The following is a 24,235-nucleotide window of genomic DNA, read 5'->3' as shown; positions in this document are numbered from 1 at the left end:
ACTACCATGGTGTTATCTGATGCTTTTGCGTTCTCTGTTCTTATTTTGGACTAGACAAGAAAACAGCTGTTCCTGAATATAACTGGAGTACGCAGTTTGGTTTGGAAGCCAGCTTTTTTGAATTAACCCAGCCTGCTCTCACTGACTGTATATGTTAAGTAAAATGCTGAAAATAATTAAAATACTTTTCTTACATGAAGAGAAGAACTATAATGGATATTTCAATAACTATCTTGGAATAGAAAAACCAATAACTATTATTCATTTAATGAGATTTTAGAGAAAGACAAATAAAACATCACAGTAATTTCTCCACATTCACAGAAATAATCTAACATTCCTATGCATAATTATTACTATACACTTCATATTTATACAAAAACATAATTGGTTGTGTTAATGTCAAAAGGTCTATTGATGGTAGACGGTACTCTTCTGCCATGGTTTCATTTTTTTTAGAAATTGAAAAGAAAAAAAGAAAATCAAGCATTTTCAGAAATTGAAAAAAAAAAAAACCTGGGTATTTCAGGAACCAAACAAAAGATAACTGGCATTTCAGTATCTCGAAACTATTAAAATAACAAAACTGTCTGTGCTAATAAGAATAGATATTCAATATATACAACAATAAACTCAAAATGAATTAGAGACTTAAATGTAAGCACTGAAACCATAAAACTTCTAGACGAAAACACAGGCAGTAAACACTCTGACATGAGTCTCAGTCATATTTTTTTGGATCTGTCTCCTCAGACAAGGGCAACAAAACCAAAAATCAACAAATGGTACTATATCTTGATAAAAAATCTTAGCACAGAGAAGGAAACCATCAACAAAATGAAAAGGCAACCAACCTACTGAGTGGGAGGAGATATTTGCAAGTGATATATCCAATAAGGGGTTAATACCCAAAATATATAAAGAACTCATGCAACCTAATATCAAACAAACAATCCAACTGAAAAATGGGCAGAGGATCTTAACAGACATGTTTCCAAAGAAGACATACATATGACCAACAGGTACGTGAAAAGATGCTCAACATCAGTAATCATCAGGGAAATGCAAATTAAAACCACAATGAGGTATCACCTCACACCTGTCAGAATGGCTATCATCAAACAGACAACAAATGACAAGTATTGGAGAGAAGTATGAAGAAAAGCAAACCTTTGTGCACTGTTGGTGGCAACGTAAATTGGTGCAGCCACTATGGAAAACAGTAAGGAGGTTCCTCAAAAAATTAAAACTAGAACTAACCTATAATACAGCAGTTCCACTTCTGGGTTATTCACCCAAAGAAAACAAAAATAGTAATTTGAAAAGACATGCACTGCTATGTTTGTTGCAGCATTATTCAGAATAGCCAAGATATGAAGCAACCTAGGTGTCCACTGATAGACAAACGGATAAAGATATGGTACATGTACAATGGAATATTACTCAGCCATAAAAATCAGTTCCTGCCATTTGTGATAACACAGATGGATCTAGAGGGTATTGTGTTAAGTGAAGTAAGCCAGGCAGAGAAAAACAAATATCCTATGATTTCACTTACATGTGGAATCTAAAAATCAAAACAAATGAACAAACAAAAGAGAACCAGACTCACAAATACAGAGAATAAACTGGTAGTCGCCAGAGGAAAAGGAGCTGGGGGGCTGGGAGAAATTTGAAGGGGATTATGTGGTACAAACTTCCAATCATAAAATAAATAAGTCAGGGATGTAATATACAGCATAAGAAGTATAGTCAATAACATCGTAATAATTTTGTATGGTGACAGATGGTTACTAGACTTACTGTGGTGATCATTTCATAATGTATTTAAATGTCAAATCAGTATGTTGCACACCTGAAACTAACATAATATGGTGTGCCAACTATACTTCAAAAAATTAAAATAAAAAAGATGTACAAGATACAGTGGTGAAAAGAAAAATATTAAATATGATCCTATTTTCATCAAAGCAAAGAATGAACATGAACAAAGACATGAATGTTTACATATGCAGAATACATTTTTAACAGGATATGCAAGAAAATGTTAAGAGTGAATATGAATATTAGCAGGACAGAGTTTTGTTTTTCATTTACACTATCTTTAGAAATGAGTGCTGAGTTCATTTACTTTTATAGTATAAATCCTTAAGATAATTTTTAAAAATTTTAAAGGAATTTTAATAACAACTTACAATGAATAAATTCCTCTCCAAATAAATAAATGAAAAAGGTTAATGCTTAGGCTAGCAAAAGCAAAAAGCCTTAAAAAAAAGATTCAAGATATAAACCCAAATAAACAGAGGTTGTCAGCACTACTTTTTTCCCCAAAACTTCTGAGTTTCTTTTCTCCCTGATAGCACCAATATTCTTCCTTCTATAAGATGCAAATTTACAGCACACTGTGATAAAAATGCTCTGGAATGAGCTTGAGGAAAACTATTCTCCTATATGCCTGTGCTAGAGGTTAATTCATCTGGGGACTCAGGCCAATTGCAGACAGTATCTAACAAGATTGGTCTTCTCCTCCTCCGGTGGAAGAGCCAAATGCTGCCCTCACCCACTCACATTTCAGTGAACCAGATGAAAAGTGGGAAGGTACCTGGCACACTTAGCAACAGAACAGGTGTGTTCCACTTGGAAGAACTTATAAGATTCAGCAGCTGCCAAGGTATTAAAAGGTATAATTTTACTTCTTATTCTATAGTTTGAATAGAAATTATTTAAAAAAGAAAACTACTGAGGAGGTTTCTTTCTTTTTTTTTTTTTCCCTTACAAAGTATGGAGAACACAGTTCTAAAGACTTCCACGTGAAGACAGGTACAATGAAACAAACATGTAACAGGGATGCGAGAAAGCAGCATGACGGACAAGGTGGCTAGATGCGCAGGTAACGGCTGTCTGCCGCTGCTGCAGAGTAGGCAGTGGGGGAAAAGGGCACTGGCCTGAGAGCATGGAGCCCGAGCTCCTACTAGGAGTGTTGTTCTGAATGAACCTCTTGTAACCTTTCTGGATCTATCTTCATTTCCTCACCTACAAAGTGAAGGAGCTGACTAGATGCACCAGGGGTGACCTCTAAGGTCCCTTCCATGTCACCAATTCTATAATCCGACAAACTTAGGACCCTCCCCCAATTCTAGTCACTTATCAGAGACCACTTTTCATGTTCTCCTTTTTTTTTTAAACATATCTCATAGGTGATAATAAAAATAAAACTTGCACATGAAATTAAACATCTGGTAGATTTTGTGGTAAGTTTATAAGGCAGGATCTTGATAAAATCAAACCATACATACTCTGATAAAGAGACTAAACTGAAGAAATGAACTACACCAGGTGCCAAGGAAGCCCAGTTAACATATTTCTCAAGGGCTGGCTGTTGGCGTCATGGCTCAGAGTGCACATAACGCACTTTGGTTTCCTGGGACAACACGAATGTTCCTCAGGGACTTCTCACATGAAGTGTAGATCATTCTTTATAGCTTCTCCCCCAGGAAAGTAAACCATTGTCTAACTATGCCCATGGTACATTCCTAACAGGAAAGATACATAGGATTCTATTCCAACACATGGATTCAGATAAAGCCGATCAAATCATGTTTTTTAACAAAAGAAATCCATGTACCTTAAGCTTTAAAGCCCAATTCAAGCTCCATCTTCTCCCTGACTTTTCTATTCCCTTGCCTAAATGCATTCTTATCCTCTGAAACTCCCTTGCTTTACCTAATTTATGTTTTTAAATGTTTTACTTTCATATCTACAAGTTCTTTGAGATCTATTAGAATTAGAGTTTGGGCAGCAGTGGGATAGCCTGAAGCAGACCTCGAGGGTAAAGTTGGGTATGTGAAGAATTGTTGGTTGGGATAGGAATACAAAGACCTATTTTAAGCATGGAGATCAGTCTGTGAAAAGCAAAGACACAGAAAATTACAAAATCAATTACAGTCTAAACTAAGACTCTGATGCAGCGAGTTCTTCTAGGTAGAGGAGCGGCACAGGCAGCGAGAACTGGGGAGTCGTGGAAGGGAGTGGGAAGTCTTTATCCACAGGAACACGGGTGCAGCAGGAAGAGGCATAAATCAGATACTGACAGGGTTCTTTGCATCTCCTCTGGCTGAAGCAGGATTAGCTCAAGGCTATTCGACAGGAACAAACAAAGGTGGGGGTCAGGTAACTCCAGGTTCAGAGGTCATCATGATGCAGTCGGGAATACCAGTAAGCCAGTACAAGTAAGGGCTGTGTCTTTCATAGCATCTTACACAGCTCCTGACATAGACTATAAATCTTGTTAACTTTCACGGTGGCTCTATGCCAATGTTGCAAAAGCTCCCAGTGAATTATATACCTTTAGGTTGTAAATTTATATTAACATCCTTCTAAGTTCTTAGATCTGGTGAATTCCAAACAATGTTTACTATTACATATGTGGCATTTGCCCCATAGTCAAATTCCCTGCCAGGCCTTTCAGCTATATCCCTTGTATTCCCCATACTGTTAGAGGCAACCATCTCCATAAATCCTTGCTATATTTGAGTTTTACCAAGAATTGGTTTTATTTCAGTTCTTTGCAGCCTAAGCTGTTCATTCACACACAACCCAGCTACAAACCACGGGGGCTGGAGTTCACACTGGCCTCCTCTTAGCTCTCTGCTGCTGATTTCAGGCTACTATACTTTCAAAGCACTCCTCCTTGGGTGCCTCGACATGTGGCTACAACACCCTCTATTCATCTTTGGAGCTGTTATCATTGGACCTTGCGGTCACTCTGACACAATGGTTCTCGATGTTAGCTGTACATTAAAATCACCAGGAAAGCTTCTGAAATCTACCCATGCCAAGGTTCCATTCCAGACCTATTAAATCAATTTGTGGGTGTGGGGACAGGCATTTATTTTTTTAAGTTCTCAGGTGATTTCAATGTGAAGCCAAGGTTGAGACATCTGCTCCAACATAAGAATTAAGGACTTCAGCTCCTGGATCATTCGTGTCCTCTTCATGCCAACTCCTGCAAACATCCCGGAATCTGAATGTCCAACAGGACAATCCGCCCAGTACTCTGGGTCCTAACTCCTTGGCCAGCTCAATTCTAGTAACGTGTTCTTTGATTTCACTTCAGCTCTTATACAACTCTGTGAATTTATCATAACCTTGAGCTGCCTGACATCTGATACAGCAACTAAACAAAAGAGTTTTTGTATTTACAGGCCACAGTTCCAGCTTGTTAACCCCTTTACTTGCTTGGCCCTATGCTGCCACTGGGGCATGGGTGGTCTGCTGCAACCTCGCAGAGAACCTTGCTTTCTAAGTCTACCGGTCCTCCCCTGATTCCCGTCCTTTCCAATTGGGCTGATCCTCCTTGGTGTGTCACTCTAGGGCCTCTCTGACCAATGCTATCAAGTTTCTTAGCCTTTTGTCCTCTGTCACACCCACAACAACTCCAGCGGTGCATCAAACCAGATCTGTCCTCACCACTGCTACGCCCTAGAGGCTGAGCCCCACTGACGAAAAAATCCAACTGCACAGAATGACGCCACCTGGATTTTTATGGTGTCCAAACAGCAGTTCCCAGAACTGCTCAGGAATCTCTTCACCTGTCCCCAGTGAGCTCCTGCTATCCTCACAGGTATTCTCACCTCCACTACTCTTCTTCCTACTTCACTCCTCCGACCCTCACATTTGAAGTGGGCCTTCCTTTCTGTTTTGGAGAACATGGAAACAGCCTTATTTTCTAGGCTTCCATGCTTTAAGCTTACCTGCATCTTTATCTGTTCGGAGGGGTAATGCACTAAGCTCAGCACAGCCAGATGATCCAGTCCTTTGTTGAATGGAGCTATCCTGTGCCTTCTAGAATGTTTAGCAACATCTGTGACCTCTACCCACTAGATGCCATTAGTACCCCTTGCCTTGCAGATGTCTTCAAAAATATCTCCAGGCATTGTCAGATGTCTCCTGGGAGGCAGAATCATCACCCTCAGTGGAGAACCCTGGCTCTAAGCCAAGACTAGTCTATCAACCTGTCTTTCCCAGAAAAACCTCCTGCTTCCTCCAAGGTCCGTGTCTGCTTTCTTAATCTATCTTCAGCCTGAACCTGTCCACTGGTTTTGATTCCTTAGTGTATAATTCTGTACGTCATTCCAGTGTTTAAAAAGTCATTCCTAGAGCTAGGTCTCCAGCCACTGCTTGACTTGTTTTTTCCTTTGAGTGAGGCTCTGGGAATGGCTTCCACGAGTTCACTTGCTGAGGCCCATTCTGCTCTTCAATCCTTGTCATATTAGTACCATCCCTGACTCCAGTGCAGAGGGGCCAGGGTCCTCCTGCCAGGCAAATGCTTAGACAACCAAACTGATTGGCTGTTTCTGACACTCTTGACTGTACCCTCCTTGAACTTTTCTTTTTCCCTAGCTTCCAGGCCATTTGCTTTTTGTTTGCTTTGTTTTGTTTTCTGGTTCTTTCCTTCTCCTTTGATTACTCTTTCTTAATTTTCTTCTCTCTATCTGACTGTCCCTTAAGTACTAGTTCATGGTCAACCGGATTCTGTCCTTGGCCACCTCCTCTCAGAACCCTTTTCTCCTGTGCTGCCTCCTTCATTACAAGTTTCAACTCTCCTGCTATAATACATGGATACACTAACTCCTCTCCATTTTACTGTGAAGCTCTTCCCTCAAATTCCAATCCTGCATTCCTAGCTCCCTGGGGAGTATTTCTACCTGGGAGCACTGCAGACACTACTGACAAATCAAGGTATCTAAAACAACTCATCACATCCCGCTCCCACCATTCCTTGTCTCTATTTCCCCAAATCTTCCTTATTCTTTTATTATTTCTGTGATACCACTATCCATTCAGTTGTATAATAAGCCAGGACCTTTGGCACAATTCTACATTCCAACTTCACTAATCACATCCCATCAATCATAAAATCCTGTCAATTATACCTTATGACTGCCCCCCCCCAACCCTACTACTTCAGGATTTTATACTTTTAAAATCTAGATTCCTAACCAATTTCCCTGTCCCAGGCCTCAGCTGTCTCTAACCCAAGTGCTATGCTGCCACCGGAACGGTACTTTTATCCTGGAAAGCTGTACCTGTCACCCCCTGAATTACCTTCTCCAGGGGCTCCTCTCTGTCTGAAGGATACCATCTAAGCACCTTCGCAGAGTACACCAGGCCTGCTCCCCCATTTCTCCTGTTCTTCTCTCCAACAGACCCTGTGTTCCCCAAACACAACCATTCCATACCATGCCTTACTCAAATTATTCCCTCTGCTAGAATTTTTTTCCTAAGATCATCTACCTAGCACATACTTTTCCACCCTGTAAGCCTCGGCTGAAGCCTGACCTCCTCTGGGAACTCTTCCTGGACCCCCCAGGGCAGATGTAGAGGGTTTCTTCCTGTCGGAGCCCAAAGCATCCTGCACAGATTTTCCTTTCAGTTCCTACCAGAGTCTGCTGGAATTGCCTGCTGGCAGGTGTCTCACCCACCAGTCTGTAGGCTCCTCAAGTGTCTTGCCCATTCGATCTTGTCTCAGTGAGACTCATACCAAGGAAGCACTCAACAAACACAGGCTGAATGGCTGAACGATACATGACAGGCTCAGCTATCAAAAACTCCATCATGGCATGGTGTTTGTTTAAAAAAATGTATATATATGCCAGCCAGTTCATGGACTCATACAGAAGCGAAGTTACTCGGTCTAAGGCAAGCGCTGATGTCACATAATACATTATAAGTCCTATATATGATGGCACAGTGCCTATTAAACTTTTCTGCCAAAACACTACCAACATCAGAACATTGATATCCCTGAGGGAGCTGATGGCACAGCTGAAAAAACATGACATTTCTCTGGCTGCTAATATATCCATATTTATTTTAACCTGAAAATTTTTAAAATAACTAGCAAGTGAGACGAATGCTCCAGGAAGATAAAGCATCTTTATTCTGTGGGCTCCAGTGATTTTTAGTAGAAACATGTACCCCTCAGGTGGGGCTGATGATGGGGTCAGTCTCACAGCTACAGAAACATATGTAGAGGAGAAACAGTGTCACACTTAAAGTCACCAAGTTCCACTTTGGGTTCTCGTCCCAACACTTGGGCTGAGGCTGGGGATCTACTTTAATCTCTCTGAGCCTCCTCAGTTTCCTTATCTGGAAAATGGCTATAATAATATTTGCCTTATATATTATAAATGTTGGTGCCAGTATTAAAAGAAACAATGTAAACAATGAAGGATATAAGCATGAAAAATAAAGTAATATTTTATCCAGAAAGAGTGAAAATCAAAGTATATGTAATATATATTCTTGAAAACCCTTACCTTTTGAGGAGCCGGAAAAGTTTTTTCCATTTTGGCTTTTTCCTTAGGAGTTAAAGGAGGGGACCGCTCCTTTACCTCTGGAGGCAGTTCTTGATAGAGTGCTGGAATTGAACAGAGAATTCCAGTCATCAAACTGAGGAGCACTGTCCCACGTGGAAACACAACACTGGAGGGGGGCAGGTATGAAACCAGAGACACTGATATGCACTTCCTTGGTGTATAATAAGCTACCCAGCACTTATCGTTAAGGCGATTTGTAGTCTTACACATTCGTTATCAAAAGAACATAAGTTATTATTGGAAAGTTTTCATCAGCAGGATTTCAGAAATGTACAAGGTGTCATTTTCACTTACTGTGTATGTGGTTCATGCAGATGCTTATTTCATTTTATCTTAATACAAATTTAGCAAGAACTTGCTATATGCAAGGTTATCTGCCAGGTACTGCTGGAGGAGATAAGATGATCAAAGACAGTCTCTGCTCTTAAGGAGCTTACAATCCGGTCAGAGACAGATATGTTCACAGTTAACTGTAATATGAAATAGAAAGGGATATTATGCTAAAGAGAGATAAAAGAAAGACAAATCCTGATGTGGGGATGGCAAATGCTTAATGGAAGAAGTGGTAGGTATGTCAGACTGAAAAATAGGTAGGATTTTGCCAGGTGGAGGTGGATAATTTGCAAAGACGGTATGAAATAAACAAGCAGGGGGCTGGCACTAAACATGACACAGAATCTATTCACAGTGTTGAAGCTAAGATTCTTATAATCTAAATAATCTATTTAATCCACACACTGTATTGAATCTAAAAACTTGTGTGGGAATTTTAAAGGGCCAAAAAGGAAACCTGCTTTGGTTAAATGACTTGGGCAACACTGAACTGAGAGAAAATGCTAAAATAAACCTGATAAAAATTCTAAAATTATGAGATATATTAATGGGTTTTGTGTATGGGTTGATTTTATTATTGGGTTTATCTCTTATTGGAAAGGACGCTAAATGTCATTAATGGAAGTTGATCAAGTTTTTTTTTCCAGTGGTGTAAGATACAAAGGGAATGTGCTTTGTGATAACAGGGTACCAACTTCTTCTATTGTGTCGTTCTCTGAGAGGACATGGCTTTCAATTGAAGGGTTGATAATAGAGATTATGTATGTATGTATGTATGTATGTATGCATACAAATACACACACGCTCCCTTTAATCATTTGCTTTGCATATCTGGCTTCAGATAAAGGACAATTTTTTTCCTACTATTTTTAGAGTGGAATATGCTGCTGACAGTCATTTTTTTCTCTAATGTTAAAAATGCAGAGATGAGTTTTTATTAAATTCAGGTAAAAAGTAGTATAAAACAAAAGGAAAAGAACCCCTGATGAAATGAGAATTCAATCATTATATTCTTAGGTTTTCTGAAAATTTTTTGTTTGTTCTGGCCTCCACAAGGCTTTCCAACATGCAGTGACTGTCAAAAGAAAACATCAATTATTCTGGGATACAGTAAGGAATTATGGCAATTGAGAGATGGCCGATTTCTGCACGCAGCCACCACGTAGCATCGCTGCAGCATGCTTCAGAAGTCGCACTTTGGTTACTGTGGAAAAAACCCAAATTTTGTTGACTCTTTAATCCCCTGTGGATCAAATATCAATAGCCTCTTTAGATTTATAAACCTAAGAGGTTATTTCTGCAGACTAACTAGATTCTAAAGTTAGAGCACTTAATACCATTCTGCCTGGAAATACAATCTTTTTATACTGTCAAGTGAAAAAATATTTTAAATGTTTCCACTTGTATTTGGAAGGAACATGGATTATAATATCGAGTTAGAATTACTGATACACTCCAGAGTGATTAAGACCATGCAGGCAGCTCTTGATTTAAAAACAGCAGCTACCCCTGCTGATCCAGCTGCTGATCCTCTGGGACAGCTGGCGCTGGGAAGGGGAGGGAAGCAACTTGGAGATCAGAGATCATCTGATCTGGAAGTTAGAAGTGCTGAGTTTATGAGAGGTGACTGGAAATTAACCTGTCCAAACATTTCTTCCTTCCACACTATCTTAAGTTTTCTCCATTATGCATCCTCCTTTAAACATAAATGTATACCTCAGAGAGCATTTAAGTGCTATTAGTAATTTACTACTCAGAAAAAAGAATTAAAACAGTGGCACAGAGGAAATTATAAATTTTGTTATGAGAGAGAGAAGTGGGTAATTTTCCAGACACTGAGCTCTTTGAAGGGGAGAAGTTTGCTGAAAGCGGCAGATAAGCTGGAGAAGGAGCCTCAGTGAGACTCAGAGCTCTTGGGGAGGAAGCACTGGGAAGTGCTGGGTGCAGACAGGGCCCTGGAAGGGAGCCCAAGAGAAAACATTTTATCTTAGCCTAGCCCAGCAGCCAGGACTCATGAAAGAAATTTTTCTTCCTCCTTTCCTTCAGTTCTTTTCCCTTCAAAATTCAAAACTTAGATTAGAAATCAACAGTACTTCTATTCAACTACAGTTTGGGTTAAATGGGGTTTCAGAGACTAGCCTGAAAGCCAACTATGATGTATAATAATTACTTTGCAGAAACAAAAGACTTAAACATTCAAAACACAGAGTGTTCTCAAGGCTGCCTCGACTACACTTTAAATCAGAACTGTACGACTTCGGCGTTTCTGGAAGAAGGCTTAGAGATGACGGAGCTCAATTTCCTTGTTTTATAGGGGAAACTGAGGCACATCAGTATTAGTCGTCAAACCAGGCCTAGCAGTCGGCTCTCCTGACCCCTGGGGGTTGTGCTTTTCCTGCAAGGCTCTGGTATACTCCACCCCTTTCTTCATAGTCGTTAAACTACTTTATTTTCAAGCTTTCTGTGTTGGTTCTATTATCTCTCCAGGCCTGGTAGCAAATCTCCAGCTTTCAGAAACTCGGATTTTGAATTTCTTCTCCAGCTCCTTTCCTTTTCCTTTCACAAGTGAGGGCTTAATTTACTTGAGAATGCAACAGTCTAATGTAGTTTTCTTTTAGTACCAGCTATGCCTGGGGACACAAAGTAGAAAGAATGAGAGTTGGGGAGCTTAGAGTTTCATAAGGCGCCTGAGGAGTCACTGCGGCAAAAGGAGAGGTGACAGAAGAGTGCATGAAGCAGGTGGCTGGGAAGAGGAGCTAAAGAAAGGTGGTAGCGACGGGCATGTCCCCTGGGATGGGAAGTCCATGAAGCAAATATTCCAATCTCAGAATGTAATTACTTTCGTGTGTACTAATGCTCCAGTGCCCCTTTTACTTTTTTGCATCATGAGAATGAAAAGCAATACCCACTGGCAAACATGCAAAAGTTACAAAGACAGTAAGTTAAAGTGTAGAAAATGATAAAATCTTGGACTATCAGTTACACCATATTAGTGAACCAGGAAGGGAGCATAAAACTTACTTTCACTAGCCACATGATTAGCTGGAAAATAACCTTCCTGTCCCTTTCCTACGCTGCCATACCACCAGTCTTCATTATCTTTGAAAAACACTCGGATAATGTCTCCGCGATGGATGGTTAGTTCATCTGATCGATTCGCTGTGTAGTCATAAAGAGCCACTACCTAAGAGAGAGATAAGACCACCACAGCTTTATCACAACTGTACCACAGAGAAAACCCCCAACATTCACTTCCTCTTGCAGAAGAGCAGCTGAAACCAAAGCAGTACTTTGGTGAGTCTGAGGCCTTCTCAAGGTTTGCTAATGGGATCAGGGGTGGTGGGAACACAGCAGGAGAAGCAAGATAAAAGGCTGTGGGATTGAGAAATGGTTAAGAGCATTCAATACACTAAGATTAGCTTCAAAATAGCAGATGTTAATTTTTTTTCAAAGTAAATTACTTGTGGAGCAAATAAAAAAAAAGTTCACACATTATTTATTTTCGTAGAATTGTTTTATACTACCTTTAGGTCCCATTCCCTCTGCTATGCAGATGCATCTGAAAAAAAAATTCTTTAGAATGTCAACAATTTTACAAAAAGGAAAAATTCAATGCAACAACCTGATTACATAATTTCATTGTCATCACTGTGGCTTACCGTTAATGTCTCTTTTTGAGGTGTACTTCTATGCAAACATTTTTTTTTTGTATTTTACATCAACAATCCAAATCTTCTGCTACCTTTTAAAACACCTTTGTAAGCTTATTTTCAAATAATACAACTTTAAGAGGAAAAGCATTTCTATGAGAATCCTCTTTCTCCATTTTATTATAGTAGTTACTATATTTGATATTTTCCTTTTGAAAAACAGAATTCAAAATGAATGACTCCAAAGGCGTTTACAAATTCCTCAGAGTTACAAGAAAGAGCCAGACCTCATTAGATGTGATGCAGTGTATAAAAGAGGACATAGTATGTACACTAAAGAATAAACTACTCCTAACTTCTTCCCTATGTAAATGAGATTTGAAAATTTACAAGTTATAGAACTCCATACGTAATGGGAAATTACCATTTCAATGCTCTGCATTTAGGTTGAGTACTGATTCATTCACTTAACAAGTATTTACTGAAATCCTAATTTGCCTGGTACTGTGCTAGGGCCTGAATACACAATGATGAATAGGATAATTTCCAGAAGGGGTACCTTGCTTAGGCTTTGTAGGAGAATGAAGGATAATTAGGAAATAGCCACCAGGAGAGATGGAAAGTGTGTCTCAGGCAGACTGCACTGCATGTGTGAGGGTCCAGGGAAGAGAAATGCTAGACAGTTCAATATGGTGGGAACCTGGCATTGGAGGTAAGAGCCTGGAGAGAAGGGTGCAGGAAACAGGCTTCAGGAGTGAGTAGGCGCCAGATCATGCACGCTGAAAGGTTCAGACTGAGAATACGGGCAACTGGAAACAAGGAATTCCATCACAGTCCATAAAACAATCTTGTGGTAACTATAAATTAATTTAGAATATTTACCAACACATTAACCAGGAAATTTTAATGGATACATTTGGAATTAACTGCTGTCACTATACAAGGACAATAATGATAATTTAATTCAAATGAAAGACACAATTCCTACTGTACTGCTTAGCACAGTCCCTAATTTACAACATGCTTGCAAGATGTTGTTTAAAGTTTATAAAGCTCTTGTAACTCTCAGTATATTGATGCCAAATCACTTATGTAAAAGTGGAATTTTCAACTTTTCCCTCTGTTGTTCCTTCTCTAAACCTCTTCTGTATTCTCCTGGGTGGCACTGTCATAGAAGAGAAAGGCTAATTAAAATGATCTGAGTGCCTGCCATGTTCTGGGTCCCTTGCTAGTTGCTTATGTAAGTTGCTTACTCAATTTTATGACAATCCCGTGAGGGCATAGACTCTTATTTCAATTTTATAAATGAGGAGTATGATATACAGAGAAATTTAGTAACTTGCCTAAAGTCAAGCAAACCAATAAGTGGTAGAATCAGGACTTGTGATTTTCTCATTCTTTCTTTCTTGCTTTCTCATTTTTCCCCAAAATGAAATACGTTTGTAAGTCATCTTTGTCTAGGATCAAACATAGGAAAGAAGCAGCAAAGAGGCAAGGAGGGACAGGAGACCCTAATCACTAATGAAAGACAAGACACGTTTTTGGACTCGAGCAGTACTCGAGCAGCTGGCTGTGCTGAGAAGACCGACTCCCCGGGGTCGCCTGCAGGTCCAGCATGTCCCTTTCACGACACCTGAAACCCAGTTCCAGAAACTGTGTGGGGATTTGTTCCCACTGTTCCTCATCCTGGTGTCCCTATAAAAAGAGGAAGAGATACCAAGAGCACACGTGCACTGAGAAAAAGGCCATGTGAGGACAGAGAGAAGGTGGCCGTCTGCACACCAAGGAGAGAGGCCTCAAAGAAACCAACCTGGCCAGCTACTGGATCTTAAACTTTCAGCCGCTGGAACTGTGAGCAAATTTCTGTTGTTTAAGCCACCCAGTCTACGGTATTTTGTTACAGATACTCTGGAAGACTAACATATAACACAGTCTCACAACCTCATAGCGTCAGATGACTCATGTGTTACCAGCCTCTTAAAGGTACCACACATGGACAATGCCTCACTCGCATCCATTTTGGGTCCTTACCTGCTTAAAACACTGTGTTCCACACTCCTACAATGCTATCTCCTGATGTAGAAAAATGTCCCTCTTACCAAACTCCACAAATGCCATCCTTAGGAGGGTGATGGCTGGGGAGACTACTCCCCCCAGCAGTCTTGCTTTGTCACCATCATACCATTACTGACATTTAGGCACAAAGTGCTACACGATGAAGAGTCAGTGTGTTTCACATGCCAACAGCCCACGTGCTGGCAGAGCAGTGTGACCATTCTCTCATCACACTGAAGGCACATGACAAAAGCCACGTGGCTCATGACAATCTGCTTGTATTCTAGTGTGTGTTTTTATCAATATGTTCTTATCTTCTCATCTGAAGACACTTTCTGTCTTCTGAGCATCATAGTATATACACAGTAGAATTTGCTTGTTTTAATTTGGCAGTGGATTCTGCATAAACTCATGTCTCTCCATCTCCAATTAAATTTTATTGTCACCTCACTGTTTTCAGATAAAATAAAGCTCCATCGGGAGCTTTTCCTCACCTAGTGTTGGAAGACACAGTCCCATGCAGAGGTTTGCTTTGAATTAATACTATTTCTATCGTCTTCTTATTCCAGTAGGTCTTGTCACAGAAAATGTGTTCTGATCATTCTCTTGAGAAGTATCTTCCATAATGTACCCTTCTTTGCACATGGTGGTCTGGCACATAGGTATGATGGAACATTCTCACCAGTGTGATACAAATCTTGAGCTGACAAGGTGGTTATGAAATTTTTCTTACTCTTCAGACAGAAGTTTAAAAACACGTGTTTCTGTGCCCATGTTGGTAATGACAGGTCTGGGAAATGAAATGTTCCACAAAATCCACTTGGTCACACTTTGACCACTATTCATGCATTTGAAGAGAGCTCCTTCCTTCTCTTTCTCCAAGCTTGCTGAGTTGCTTGGGCACAATCATTCATGGTGGAAGTGCCATGGGCAAGCTTCCTTTTGTCTGACACATTTTTCAGTCTTCATGACAGTGCTTGCCAGATACTATTTCTTGGTTTAAGCAGAGTCTACCAGGCTGTTATAAGACATTTAGGTGAATTCTTCTTTGTATTATCTTTTGAGAGGTTTTCATTATTACACTTGTCTCTGAAGAATTCTCAATGGTTCTTGGATCCAGTGTACTGGTGGAACATTAATCAGTATTGTCCAGCAGCAGATGCTCCTTGCAACGTTATCTATGATGCAGTCCAAAAATCAATATACTTAATGGCCCTAAGTCACTCAACAAGCTAAGTTATGTTGAATAAACCACACTTGAGCACTTTCTCCTCCAGCTCTGCTTCTGCTGGGTCCATAATCATCAGGAAACTTCTTTGTGCCAGCCTGAAGCCAATGCAGCATCTGGATACCACCACCTTCCTTCCCTCTGCTTCCTACTTGCTTAACCTGATTTCAGAATTCTGGCCTCCAGAACAGTGAAAGAATAAATTTCTGCTGTTTTAAGCCATATCAAGCTGGTGGTAATCTGTTACAACAGCCCTAGAAAACTAATACACATGAAGTTTACTTTGGTAAGTGCTGGATTTTCTTGTATTCCTTTAATGAGTGTTGGACATTTTTTGGGTTTGCAGTTACTTGAGATCAGTTTGACTTTTTCCAGGTTTGCTTTTAAGTGTTGTTGGAGCAGATTCAGGAAGACTTTATTCTAGGACTCAATAAACTTCACTACCAAGGTGTGATTCTCCCGATAATTCTACCTGATGCCTCTGCATATTAGGAGTTTTCCATTCTGGCTGGCAGGAATGTGAATCATTCCCATTGAGTTGTGCAGATGGGAATTTCTGATTCTTTCCCTATAGAGTTTTACCCCATGCAGGTGCAGACCAGTACTCAAAGACTTACTAAGTGTACTTCTAATGGTTATTGGTAGGATTATTACCAATTAATGTAAGATGCAACAAAAACTAACATCTTAGTAATTTTTTTTTTGGCAGAAGCTTTGTTACAGTATTTAGTGCACATTAACTAAAATGTGTTCATTTTTAGTCTTCATGATAAATGAAGTTATGATTTTATTATACTTTTGGTATTCTTAAAGAGAGGACATCAAGCTTTAATACAGAATTATGTAGGTTACACTTACGCTAAAGTGATAATAAAACCTTTGTCCTTTTTTGATTTTTATACATGTTCCCCTCTGGTATGGCCCCTTCTCCTGTGTGCTTGGAGTGACTTTGGCTATATGGCTGGTTTGTTATTTCACTGCTCTGGATATATTAAACTAGCAAGCAACTTACATACAAGAACAATTAACTGGAACAAAGGTAGATACAGATTCCATAAGGATTAGCAGAAATGTGTATGGTCTAAGTCAGGCAGTCGAATTTACAGCATTGTTTTTCACATAGTTACAACATGAAGTGATTGTAGCTTTTTAAACTATGAAACCCATGAGAGATTGTACCTTCTAGTTGAAATAAAGTATTTATAATAGACTGTGGCTTCAGATGCTGTTTGTTGCTTCCTGGACCTTTAGGGAAATATTCTTAATGAATTTTATAAAGTTATGAGGACAGGGTTTTTTAAAAACCTCTTTCAAGTTTCATAACTGCTTCATTATTTATAAGAGGTCTGGGTATAGCTGTACCATTTCATATGCTTTCTGAGAGAAATGGACCGTTTTCTTGGCCACTGGAGATGTTTCTCGTGTAATCAAACAACAGTTTATACATTTTGATCCTATTCTTTTTTTTTTTTAAACCGTGTGTTTCTTTGGAGTTAAAGTGACTATGATAGCCTCAACAAAAACTTCAATCCCCACTGGGCTAAAGTTGAATAGTCTACATAGCAGTGTGCTCCTGTTTCTTTTGCTAGTTCCTGCCCTTGTCTCAGACACAGGTTTTTCCTTCATATCTTTCAGTCCTGCTATAGTTTTGGGGTCACCTCAGAGATCAATCTGAGGTCCTATTAATACAAAGGATATACTTACTGTTATTACTAAAGTTCTGGAACCAACTCCTCTTTCACATTTTGAAATGCAGCTACATTTACCACAAAGAAGCATGTAAGGAGGACGTCAGGCACTGGATAAGATAAAAAGCCTCAGATGATTGTAGTCTTCTTGTCTGTTCATAGTCTTCCTGTTTGGCCATGTCAGAGAACCAGGAGGTACTAGCTGCCCCCTACGGTGACACTGACTGTGTAGTGGTTGAAGACAGTGGGCAAGTAATCCTCCAGGAGGGCATCGCTGGCATAGATCATGAGTAGGAAGGTCTTGCCCGTGGTCCAGGCGCCAACCACCATGCACCTGAGCATCATTGTGCTGGTCTTCAAGCCATGCTGCGGCTGGCCATTCTCTGGGCATGGAGCTCCATCTCTACCAGTCCCTTCTCCTAGGTGTGCCCGCATGCTCCCCTCCAGGCTGCCCCCCAGTAATTATTTAACAAGTGAAATAAAATAAACTTCAAGAAAGTCTCATTTCTCAATTATGTCAATTAAGGAACATTTGATCTTTATTATTAAAATAGAAAAAAGAGCAGATAAAGTTAGTATAAAATCAAATTTAACAATAAATCCTGAATTGTACATAAGTACATTATTAAATATTCAAATAACCCCTTTACTAATAGTGACAATGGGACTATATTTTACTTCATGAAATAAAACACATAATCCTATTTCTAGCATCATGTGGTAGAAATATATAGTCTCTTACGAATATTTCCATGAACACTAAGTTAGACGACTCTGAAGATATTTATAAAAATGAAAACAAGGTCCTGTTATTATTAGTTGATCTTATCTGGATAATAATAGATTAAGGAAACAGAGATAAAGAAAGTAAATAATTGCACAAAGTTTATTGCCTCTGTACCAAACTATCTTCTTATCCTGGTATACAATGCTAGTATCTGTGAACACTGAACACATCATCAAACAAATATTTGAAAATATTTAATTTCAAATACCTTCTGGTAAAGTAACTACTAAGGGCAATTGAAAGAATACCACACTAGAAATCAAGACAGTGAGTTTCCAGTCCTGGCTGGGCCTCCTACGCTAAAACATATCATAAAACACTCACACTGGATGTCTGTAAACAAAGGAGTTTGGACCATATGCTAGGTTAGGTATATTTTCCAGTTTTAAAATTCTATCATTTCAGGTACTCAAATAACTGTTCCAAAAGAACAGCATTCATAGATTTAAAAGTAAATTCAAAATATTAATTTGTTGGGTAACAGTGTGACAGTATCATTTGTGATCACACATGAATTAGAAAGGCTTGTTTGATTACTCTAATACACAGGCAACGTCTCCTACTAATGATTAAAGAAGAAAGATAAAGCATTTCTTTGGAATTTACCATTTGGAAATACTCCAGTCTTCTTCAATAGGAATGACTTGACTTTTGGACTTCACAAATAAAACTACTCATTTTATATGATGATTGGTATCAATTACAGCTTTTCTTACTGGAAATCACAATTCACATACTTTGTTACAGTGAATCATTGGTGCTTCACTGAAAAAGGCTCTAACATGTATCTCTGTATTGATTATGTCCTTAAAAAAAAAGTCAAAAGAATGATGCAGACCTTTATACACTGGTCTACAGATGTTTTTTGGTTAGTGAAAAAAAAGATCGTGTACTTTTTTTTCTCTTGGGAGGGATAGCAAAAGGAGAATTATGAATCACACTGGTGTAGATTAGGGTTCTCAAAGTGTGGTCTCACCAGACCAGCAGTGGCAACATTACCTGGAAACTGGTTACAAATGCAAATTCTTGGGCCCCACTCCAAACCAACTGAAATCATATATTCTGGGGATAGGCCCAGCAATCTGCTTTAACAAGCCTGCCAGGTGATTCTGATGCACCTAAGGTTTAGAAAGGAACTTCATTTCAATGACCTACTTTATAAAACATGTACATTTATTTTCTGCATTTATCAAGTAATGCAACTGAATGGGTAAGAAACATCATTTAAAATATAAAATCAGACCTTATAACAAATCGTTATTGGCAAAACTTTAAAAAGTAAACCTGTTCCTCCTTTCCTATTAGTTTTACTTATCTTTCTTAGTTTCCCTCATCTCACTGAAATGCTGACTAGCTCCAGATTTGAGTAATTTAACATCTACTTCGTCATTTTTTCAACAAGCTCATGCTCAAACTGCAACTAGGAGTCATAGTAAACATTTCTTAGGTTTCCCTACAACCTCTTAAGAATTAGCGAAATTTTTAAATTAGAAAAACAAGCACAATTGAAAGATTAAATCTGTCCATCCAGCAATCATTATTAGATACATGTTGTGTCTGAGCTACTCTGACAGGCTAGGGAAACGGCAGTGAACAATTTCTGCCCTCAGGAGCTCCCGTTTTATTGGTATTTCATTGTTTTTGGTCTAGTGGGCCTTTTCAAAAAAGGGATACCTTTAATATTTGTACAAGTTACTCTTCTGTTTATCTACTTTTAAGTTGCCAATGAAGAGTACCAGGGTGCATGCTGATACTGAATATTAAAATAATAATTTATTTATAGATTACATCAGAAAAGTTAAATTCTCTTAACAAACCATGAGCTATGAAATTAGTATAAAATTTGTAAAAAAGACCTAGATGAAGACAATGTTTTTAAACAAAAAGAAATTCAAGTATTTGCAAACAACATATTCACAATTTCTACAGTTTGAGTAGTTATAAATTTTATACTTCATAGTTTAAAGAAGGATTTATAGAGATTATAAACAGAAACACACCCCTTATAATAAGTGGAATGCTCTTCTTTTTATCCTATTGCATCCATAACCATACTTGTTTTTATTTTCCTATAGATGCTACTCTCCTCGCCAGGTCCTTTCCATTGCCACCTTGTCGTGAGAGGTAGCAAAAATTTTTTATAAATACATAAACATACAAGTTTATAAATATTGAAATAAAAATTATTTAATTAAGTTTGTTAAGGATATAAACATATGAATACATAAATAATAAAACTTACAAATAAACATATAAATAGATAAATAAGCTATGAAAGGGTCTTCAAATAGACTTGTTGCAAAATTACTTTGGAAAAACTGATTCTAAAATTGAATAGGCACCTACAGAAGCTCAAAAATGTCTATATGAGCTATAACTTCCATTTCTCTTTTAGAGTTGAGGTATCAGTGTATTTCTCTGTGCTTAAATATACATAACAGAGATAACAGACCTATCAAAAATAACATGAAGTCTGGAGATACGTCTTTTGACAATGAAATTAATCTTTTCAACGCCTAATGACATCTTCAGGATTTCCCAGGCACTGACTCTATGTACAAGGAGCTGTAGTATCTGATATTTTAAGACAACAAATATAGACATCTTTGAGAACTACTTAAGAGTACTCCTAAGGACATTTGTTAAACTTATTAACAGAATTCATTAAATTTATAAACAATTTCTAAAAAGATAAATTAGTTAGTAACACATTCATATAATAAGTATCTTGAGTGTGTGCTATATATGGCATTGTACATAGTACAGGAAATATGAAGAAATGCAGCATACAGTTCTTGATTTAAAGATGCTTAACATATAATTTAGAAAAAATATACTGTTTCAAACATTACATACTTAAAAATTCTTATTCTTAAAGTTTAATTCACTAGTTCTAAAATAAGTATATAAATAGCAGTTTATTTTTTCTCAGCATCGATGCACATCTATTTAATAATCTGTTATGTCAAAGATATGTCTATGTATTCCTCTAGATGTACCTAGAAATATATGTATCTACCATTTATTTAATACCTGCTATGTGTCAGGCATGTGCTAAGCATCTTATACTATATATGCATGTGTATGTATATACACACACATTAAATATATACATAGAGTGCATATATTTTTCTGTTCACCCATACGTTCATACCTTCATTTAGCATTTGAACATGCCTTAGCACACCTTATCTAGCATTTGTGATGCCTTTGTTTCCTTAGTTATAAACTAAAAGAACTTCTATTTGTCTAAGTCATACAGTTTGGCAGGTTCTAGATGTTAGCAGGTCTGCTGTTCTCCTAAGTCTATGCTCTTAATCACTAAACCTACATATTTAAGTTTGAAGTTAGAGGCCTTTGTGGAACCAAATAAATATAAGTCTGCTTGGTTCACTGCCTAAGACTTTTGCTAAGATTATGCCAAAAGAAATATGTTTAAGACTTGGTATTTCCATTACAGAAGGCACCTGAAGAAGATCATCAAAGCACTTTCCTTCATATTAGCTTCTCAGTCATAATCTGTTGATGAGGCCATCAAACTGGGAAGTTATGTGGTAAACTGAAATTAGGCGTAGGTGATAGCTTACATATGTATACTAACATGTGTGTCCATCTGATCACTGCAGTTTATATATTTAAGGGTGGAAGGAACTACTGAAATGACTACAGGCAGAGTTAACTTGGAAAGACCTTGTGAAGGAATCTTGCTTGAGTAATAAATTTAATTGGAAAGAGAAAAGCTTCTTAGGTTGCCGACAGTCAGACACCAATAATTAACTGCTCATTTCACTTAAACACTGAGGTTTGTCTATTTCTAATTCTAATGTCAATCCAAACATTCTAGGAAAAGCTCATGTACACATATGTGAGCATTTGGTTTGGTGGGGAAGAAGACAAGAATATAACAGAAACTGAATTCTAAGTATGGCAGAGTTATAAACTACATACTGAAGCACTAAACACATGTCCTAACACACACATAGAGCCCTTTGAAAAAGATTCCAGGTGTTTAAAAAAATCTCTGTCCAGTCATTAGCTGACCACTAAGCTAACCAAGCAGATACTTCAGTGGCTCCACAACACAAAAAAAGACAGTGTTTAAATAATTATTCCAGGAAAGTCCTAACTAAACAAATACCAACAATAATAATAATAAAAATGACAAACCATAGGGCTATGTGGGGTTTAAGAATCTGACATCCAGGTTTGTCAGTTATATTATCTCAAATGTCCAGTTACACAACATGTAAAGAAAGAGTAAAGTATAACCCTAATAGGAATCAAGGAAGTCAACAGAAATTGTCCCTGAGAAAGCCTAGATGCTGGATTTACTAGAAAAAGATTTTAAATCATTATATATATATTTTAATTAATAAATTATATATATGATTCATTAAATCAATATATTTATATTTTCAAAGGTCTAAAGGAAACTGGTTTAAAGAATTAAAACATAAGAATGCTATCTCAGAATCAGAGTAAAGAATAATTGAACTTTTAAGATAAGTAAACTGAGATTATCTAGTCTAAGAAACAGAAAGAAAAAGGAGTGCAGAAAAATGACAGAACCTAGGACATCTATGGGCTGCCATAGACATCTATGGGCTGCTGCCAAGTGTACCAACATATGCCTAATGGGAGACCCAGAAGAAGAGAAAACAGAAGAAAGGAAGGAAGAGCTATTTGAGGAACTAATGGCCCAAACATCCCAAATTTGATTAAAAAAAAAAATTAACCTCAATATCCAAGAGCCTAAACAAACTCCAAGTAGGATAAACTCAAAGAGATCCACACCTAGACATATCATAGCCAAACTACTGAAAGCCAAAGAATCTTGAAAACAGCAAGAGAAAAACAACTCATCACACAGAAGGAATTCTCAGTAACATTAACAACAGACTTCTTATCAGAAACCTTGAAGGTTAGAAGTTAGTAAGATGGTGCTTTCAACAACATTTAGTGTGGAAAGAAGGCTCAACCTGTTATTCAACACCCAGCAAAACTATCCTGTAAAAAAGAAGAAATCGATACATTCCCAGAGTTTGTTGCTAGTAGACCTGCTCTTCAAAAGAAAAAACAAAGTAACAGGAGTCCTTTGGACTGAAAAAAGAGCACTGATAAAGGTAATTACACAAATAAATACAAAGGACAGTAATAAATGTACTTTTTTGGAAACTCTTCATTTGATATGAAAGGGAACTTTGTAAAGAAATAATTATAAAAATGTGTTGATGGGCTTACAATGTATAAAGATGTAATTTGTATGACAATAATAGCACAGAGAAAGCAGAAGGGAAGAGAAATGTATTAAAGTTTTTATATACTACTGAAATTAAGTTGGTATTAATCCAAACTAGATAGTTTTAAGTTAAGATGTTAATTGTAATTCTCAGGGTAACCACTAAGAAAACAACTCAAGTAAATATACAAAAAAAAAAAAGGATTTAAATTGATATATTCAAATATTAATTTAACCCAAAAACTGAGTGGTGAAAGAATGAAGGAGCAAACAATCAGACATCAGACATAAAGAAAACAAAACCAAACTGCAGACTAATTTAATCAGTGATTAAACTAAATGTAAATGGATTAAGCACTCCAAACAGAAAGCAGAGATTATCAGAATAGAACAAAGACACGATCCAATTGTCTGCTCTCCACAAAAAGAACATTTTAGATTAAAGACACAATAAAGTTGTAAAACATGAAAAAGACATACTATACAAACAGAAATCAAAAGAGAGCTGGAGAGGCTATTCTGATATCAGGCAAAATAGGAGTTTAAGACAAAAACTGTCAGTGGAGATAAAGAAGGATGTTTTAAATTATAAAAGGGTCAATCAATCAGGAAGCCATAAATAAGTATGAATACATATTAAGCCTCAAAATACATAAGGCAAAACAGACAGAATTGAAAGGTGAAATAGATAATTCAACAACAGTTGTTGAGGCTTCCATACACCACTTCTATAATAAACAGAACTAGGCAGACCAAAATGGAAACAGAAGACTTGATCAACACTAGAAACCAACAAGATCTAAGAGACATCTAAAGAACACTCCATCTAACAAAAGCAGAATACATATTCATCTTAAGTGGGTGCAGAACATTC

The 24,235-nt window shown here is 37.8% G+C and overlaps 1 protein-coding gene and 1 pseudogene across 6 annotated transcripts in view; both read right to left on the bottom strand.

The window, feature by feature from the left end:
• Positions 1 to 24,235, bottom strand: part of AHI1 (Abelson helper integration site 1) — a 176,164-nt gene that overhangs the window by 29,206 nt on the left and 122,723 nt on the right. For all 6 annotated transcript variants that reach the window (XR_004138351.2, XM_031456381.2, XM_031456383.2 and 3 more), the window contains 2 exons: positions 11,736 to 11,898; positions 8,322 to 8,422 (listed from right to left, as the gene is read on the bottom strand). Coding sequence is in view for 5 of the 6 variants with exons in the window: in XM_031456381.2 (XP_031312241.2) it covers positions 8,322 to 8,422; positions 11,736 to 11,898 (264 nt within the window). In the remaining variant the exon portion in view is untranslated. The remainder of the gene's footprint in view (positions 1 to 8,321; positions 8,423 to 11,735; positions 11,899 to 24,235) is intronic.
• LOC116154429 (rho-related GTP-binding protein RhoQ-like) lies at positions 11,879 to 22,550 on the bottom strand (annotated as a pseudogene).

Source organism: Camelus dromedarius, chromosome 6 (genome assembly GCF_036321535.1).
Source record: "Camelus dromedarius isolate mCamDro1 chromosome 6, mCamDro1.pat, whole genome shotgun sequence".
Classification (NCBI taxonomy): domain Eukaryota; kingdom Metazoa; phylum Chordata; class Mammalia; order Artiodactyla; family Camelidae; genus Camelus; species Camelus dromedarius.
This window is presented reverse-complemented; position numbering and strand designations above follow the sequence as displayed.